This window comes from Myotis nattereri (assembly GCF_964212035.1).
Source record: "Myotis nattereri genome assembly, chromosome: 1".
Lineage (NCBI taxonomy): Eukaryota > Metazoa > Chordata > Mammalia > Chiroptera > Vespertilionidae > Myotis > Myotis nattereri.
Genome location: NC_138075.1, coordinates 173,529,768 through 173,535,707, shown reverse-complemented (window position 1 = coordinate 173,535,707; position 5,940 = coordinate 173,529,768). Strand labels below are relative to the sequence as shown.

The 5,940-nt window shown below is 52.0% G+C and overlaps 1 protein-coding gene across 1 annotated transcript; it reads left to right on the top strand.

Moving 5' to 3' along the window:
* Nucleotides 1–494: 494 nt before the first annotated feature.
* LOC308524931 (glucose-6-phosphate 1-dehydrogenase-like) lies at nt 495–2,062 on the top strand (the record flags this gene model as incomplete). Its single annotated transcript, XM_081099546.1, is given in 2 exon segments — nt 495–806; nt 809–2,062. Coding segments are annotated over 2 exon segments (1,551 nt in total). The 5' UTR covers nt 495–509.
* Nucleotides 2,063–5,940: the final 3,878 nt, after the last annotated feature.

Here is a 5,940-nt window from a genome sequence, read left to right as displayed (position 1 = left end):
ACGGGGCCCAGGAGGCGGGGCCATCCGTAAACGAGGGTCCAGGAGGCGGGGCCATCCGTAAACGGGGCCCAGGAGGCGGGGCCATCCGTAAACGGGGCCCAGGAGGCGGGGCCATCCGTAAACGGGGCCCAGGAGGCGGGGCCATCCGTAAACGAGGGTCCAGGAGGCGTGGCCATCCGTAAACGGGGCCCAGGAGGCGGGGCCATCCGTAAACGAGGGTCCAGGAGGCGTGGCCATCCGTAAACGGGGGCCCAGGAGGCGGGGCCATCCGTAAACGAGGGTCCAGGAGGCGTGGCCACGCCGCCAGCGGATGTGGAGCTCCTCGCGAGGGCGCAGGGCGACCCGGGTCGACGGAGAAAGCCGCTTGCAGGGGCCGGGCCAGGCCTGTGCTGGATGAGTGAGCGAGCAGCGCGGAGCTGCGGCCCCACCTGCTAGGCCTCAGGTACGCGGCACAGCGGCGGCGGGGCCAGCAGCCTGACTGTGGCTCAAGAACCGGCGCAGAGAGCATCATGGCAGAGCAGGTGGACCTGAGCCGGGCCCAGGTGTGCGGGATCCTGCGGGAAGAGCTGTACCGGGGTGATGCCTTCCATCAGTCCGAAACACATATCTTGATCATCATGGGGGCATCGGGTGACCTGGCCAAGAAGAAGATCTACCCCACCATGTGGTGGCTGCTCCGGGATGGCCTCCTGCCTGAAAACACCTTCATCGTGGGCTATGCCCGCTCTCGCCTCACGGTGGCTGACATTCGTCAGCAGAGCGAGCCCTTCTTCAAAGCCACCCCCGAGGAGAAGGCCAAGCTGGAGGAGAGGAGTTCTTTGCCCGCCACTCCTACGTGTCTGGCCAGTACGATCAAGCAGCCTCCTATGAGCACCTCAATGACCACATAAACGCCCTCTGCCAGGGGTCCCAGGCCAACCGCCTCTTCTACCTGGCCTTGCCCCCCACTGTCTACGAGGCCGTCACCACGAACATCCGAGAGACGTGCATGAGCCAGACGGGCTGGAACCGCATCATTGTAGAGAAGCCCTTCGGGAAGGACCTGCAGAGCTCCGACCGCCTGTCCAACCACATCTCCTCCCTGTTCTGTGAGGACCAGATCTACCGCATCGACCACTACCTGGGCAAGGAGATGGTCCAGAACCTGATGGTGCTGAGGTTTGCCAACAGGATCTTTGGCCCCATCTGGAACCGGGACAATGTCGCCTGCGTCATCCTCACCTTCAAGGAGCCCTTTGGTATTGAGGGCCGCGGGGGCTACTTCGATGAATTTGGGATCATCCGGGACGTGATGCAGAACCACCTGCTGCAGATGCTGTGTCTGGTGGCCATGGAGAAGCCGGCCTCCACGGACTCGGACGACGTCCTTAATGAGAAGGTCAAGGTGTTGAAATGCATCTCAGAGGCGCAGTTGAAAAATGTGGTGTTGGGCCAGTACGTGGGCAATCCCAAGGGGGAGGGCGAGGCCACCAAAGGGTACCTGGACAACCCCACGGTGCCCCGGGGATCCACCACTGCCACCTTCGCAGCTGTTGTCCTCTATGTGGAAAACGAGAGGTGGGATGGGGTGCCCTTCATCCTGCGCTGCGGCAAAGCCCTGAACGAGCGCAAGGCCGAGGTGCGCCTGCAGTTCCGCGATGTGGCCGGCGACATCTTCCAGCAGCAGTGCAAGCGCAACGAGCTGGTGATCCGTGTGCAGCCCAACGAGGCCGTGTACACCAAGATGATGACCAAGAAGCCCGGCATGTTCTTCCACCCCGAGGAGTCCGAGCTGGACCTCATCTACGGCAACAGATACAAGAACGTGAAGCTCCCCGATGCCTATGAGCGCCTCATCCTGGACGTGTTCTGTGGGAACCAGATGCACTTTGTGCGCAGTGACGAGCTGCGGCAGGCCTGGCGGGTCTTCACGCCGCTGCTGCACCAGATCGAGCGCGAGAAGCCGCAGCCCATCCCCTACGTTTATGGCAGCCAAGGTCCAGCGGAAGCAGATGAGCTGATGAAGAGAGTGGGCTTCCAGTATGGGGGCACTTACAAGTGGGTGGCACCCCACAAGCTCTGAGCCCTGGGCCCCTCCCCACCCCCTGTTGGTTTCTGCCCCCCCCCCCCCCCCCCCCCCCCGCCTGACCCCACATGGAGGACTTCGGGACCATAGGCCTCAGCTTCACATTCCCGGCATCGGGCCCAGCTACATTCCTCAACCACCGACACTCGCGCTGTGACCATCCCTGGCCACCACTGGCCCCACCTGAGCCAGCTTCTGTCTACGGGACTGAGCCCGAAGGGAAGGAAGAAGAATGGCCCTTCCGTTTGTCCCAGGCTCCTCCTAGGACAGGAGTCAGGGACGAGGGGGAGGATCAGTGGGTGGGCCTCACTGGGCCAGTGGCCGGCCGACCCCTCCACTGGCTGTGGGCAGGCTCCTCAGAGCCCGGGGAAGGGCGCCAGCGTGGCCATACCAGTGTCAGGGCCAGTCTACATTCCTCATCACCCGCTGGAGGGGACTCCATGCTGCCCAGCAGTCGCCCATGTTTTGAGCCCCCTGACTGTCCCTGTGCCCCGCCAGGCCAACTCTGCACTCCATGGCCCACCCGCATAGGTGTCCCTCTTGCTACTAGAAAAGCAGAAGCAGCAGGTGGGATGCTCCACCTCCGCCCTTCCCATTAAATCCACAAACACACCTGGGGGGAAAAAAGAAAAAAAGAAAAAGGGAGTGACAGTTACATGGTGTTTATTTAATCAGGGGAAGAGACTCATCACTGTGACATCCGGTATTAGTTTTCTATTTCTGTGTAACAAAATGCCACAAATTTAAAACTCCATGGCTTAAAAACACCATTAACTCACAGTTTGTAGGTCAGAAGTCCAGGCACAGGGTGGTTGCATTCTCTGCTCTGGGTCTTTTCCAGATACAGTATCTGCGTGATATCAAGATATCAGCAAGTGCCCCGTTGGCGTGGCTCAGTGGTTGAATGCCGACCTATGAACAAGGAGGTCACGGTTTGATTCCTGGTCAGGGCTCATGCCCATGTTGCAGGCTCGATCCCCAGTGTGGGGCATGCAGGAGGCAGCCAATCAATGATTCTCTCTCATCATCATCTCTCTCTCTCTCTTTCTCTCTCTCTCCTTCCTCTCTCTGGAGTCAATAAGAACATTTTTTTTTTAAGATGTCAACAAGGGCTGTGATCTCACCTGGGCTCAAAGTCCTCTTCCAAATTCACTGGGTTTGGGGCAGGATTACTATCCTGGCAGCTGTAGGACTGAGAGCCCCATTTTCCTGTCGGCTGTGGACTGGGGACTGAGTTCAGCTCTTCCTAGCCGCCCTTCTACACACACAGTTCACAGAATGAGGAAACATGTTGCTTTCTTCCAGGCCACCAGATGCATTTCTCTCATTTCCCCTCCTGAGATTGGCTCCGAAAATCCTCTGCTTTCAGAACGCTCATGTGATGTGGTTAGGCTCACCAGCATAATCTCCCTTTCTTAGGATCAACTGTGTCATAGAACATAACTTCATCCGACAGGAAAATCCATCCCAGTCCCAGTGCCAGGAGGATGCGGGGGGTGTCCACCAGGGACTGAAGTCTTGGGCGCCACCTGGGAGTTCCACTGGCCTGACTTGCTTTCGCTACACCTGTCACTGGAGGAACAGCTGTACTTAAGGAGCAGGAGGAAGAAGAGGACCCTGAAAAGGAGATAGAGATAATCAGTCAGAGAAAGACTGGGAGGAACTGAAAAGTATGATTGACTCACATGAGAGGCAGGATAGCATGATGATTAAGATCATGGGCCCTGGAGCTGGGCAGTTGCTCCACCATACACCCACCAGCTGTGTGCCTGCCTTTGTTCTAGGGGCATTGACACTTTACAGTCACTTATCTGAAAGGGCTGCCAATGGCAATAGCTATCTCACAGCACTGTTGTAAAGATTAAATGAGTAGATGTATGTAAAACTGGTAGATAAATGTCTCAGAGAAAAATAAGCACAGTATAGGAGTTGACCAATATTTGAAAGGATTAAATTACTTTTGTATAATACTAGCCAGTCAAAAATATGATTGTCATTCTCACTGGAAAATGAAAAACAATTTTTTTAAGTCCTCACCTGAGGACATGTTTCCATTGATTTCAGAGAGATGGGGGGGGGGGGAGGGGTCAGGGAGAGAAAGAGAGAAAAACATTAATTGGTTACCTCCCATAAGCACTCCAACTGGGGATGGAACCAGAAATCTAGGCATGTGCCCTGATGGGGAATTGAACCCACAACTTTTTGGTGTATGGGACGACGCTCCAATCAACTGAGCCACCTAGCCAAGGCAAAAAGTTATTTTTATATCATCAGCTCCCACCTAGCACAGCCCCAGTGACATAGTAGACCAGCGGTTCTCAACCTGTGGGTCGCGACCCCTTTGGCAGTCGAACGACCCTTTCACAGGGGTCGCCTAAGACCATCCTGCATATCAGATATTTACATTACGATTCATAACAGTAGCAACATTACAGTTATGAGTTAGCAAAGAAAATAATTTTATGGTTGGGTCACAACATGAGGAACTGTATTTAAAGGGCCAGAAGGTTGAGAACCACTGCTTTGGTATGTGGGCCAACACTCTAACCACTGAGCCATTGTCAAGTATTAGGTAGCTAGCCTAGTTCCTTTTCCTGTATTAGCTTTTATTGTTGAAGCTCAAAAATGTCTAAACGTCTCTGGTATCAATGGTATGTGAAAACATAAACTACAAAGAAAGAGGTTATTATGGCATTAAAATTCCAGATACTCTGAGATTCAAACTCTTTGCAATGTCATAATATCGTAAGAGATATTGGGAAGGACAGAAAGTACGGAGAACTCACTCTTGGTGCATGTCAGAGCTACACACGGTTCAGGGTCCAGAAAGTCTAGAATGCTGTTGCACTATTTTCTGCTGATAAACACGGGAGGGGCTAGAGAAAGCGTCCGAAGGTTGAATATCACAGAAGTGAGTCTGTTGTTTGGAACACAGCTGCCTGCTTAAACTTGATCTTTAGACACTAGCTCACACTCTACCTGTTGACATTTTGTGGCCTTACTACTGAAGAGAAGGCTACTTTGAGAACAGTCTTAAATCTTCCATGTATAAATTAGTGCTGTTTGCATTTACTCTCAGGGAGGTAGCTTCGTCCACCTTTAAACAGAAAGAAAAGAAATGAAATATCTTAAAGAAAAATGACCTTTTAAGTATGCCTACATAAAAATAGAAATTTTTAAGAGGCATGGGATGAAAAATGGACCTGAGTATTAAAACTACATTAATATGCTTGAGAAATAGAAAGACAGGTAGTTTTTTCACTTGACTGCTGCTAATGCCAAACCAATGTTTTTAATATTAACAGCATTGAGAAAATGTGAAATAAAGCTGTGAATGCTCATGTCAGTCACGTATTTCCACCTTATTTTTCTACATTCTTTTTTTTTTTAATTCTCGCCCAAGAATATTTTTTCTATTGATTTTTTATTAGAGAGAGTGGAGAGAAGGGGGTGGGGGGGAGAGAAACATTAATGTGAAAGAGACACTTCAATTGGTTGCCTCCCTTATGTGACCCGACCAGGGTTGGGGATTGAGCCTGCAACCGGCTGAGGTACATGCCCATGACTGGGAATCAAACCTACAACCGCTCAGTCCAAGGACCGATGCTCCAACCACTGAGCCAAACTGCCCAGGCTGTTTTTCTACATTCTTAACAGCCATTCTGCATCAAAGCAAAAATAAAAATAAAAATAAAAATCCTTCTTGTGTTTCCAACTTTTCATCTTGGTTTGGAGGTTCTCCAGGAGGCATTTCTTGAAAGCAGGCTACTCTCAAACTTTAAAAAGATGCTTGAAAGATGTTGTTCATTTTTTTTTTAATAAATCTTTATTGTTCAGATTATTACAGTTGTTCCGCTTTCTTCCCCCCATAGCTC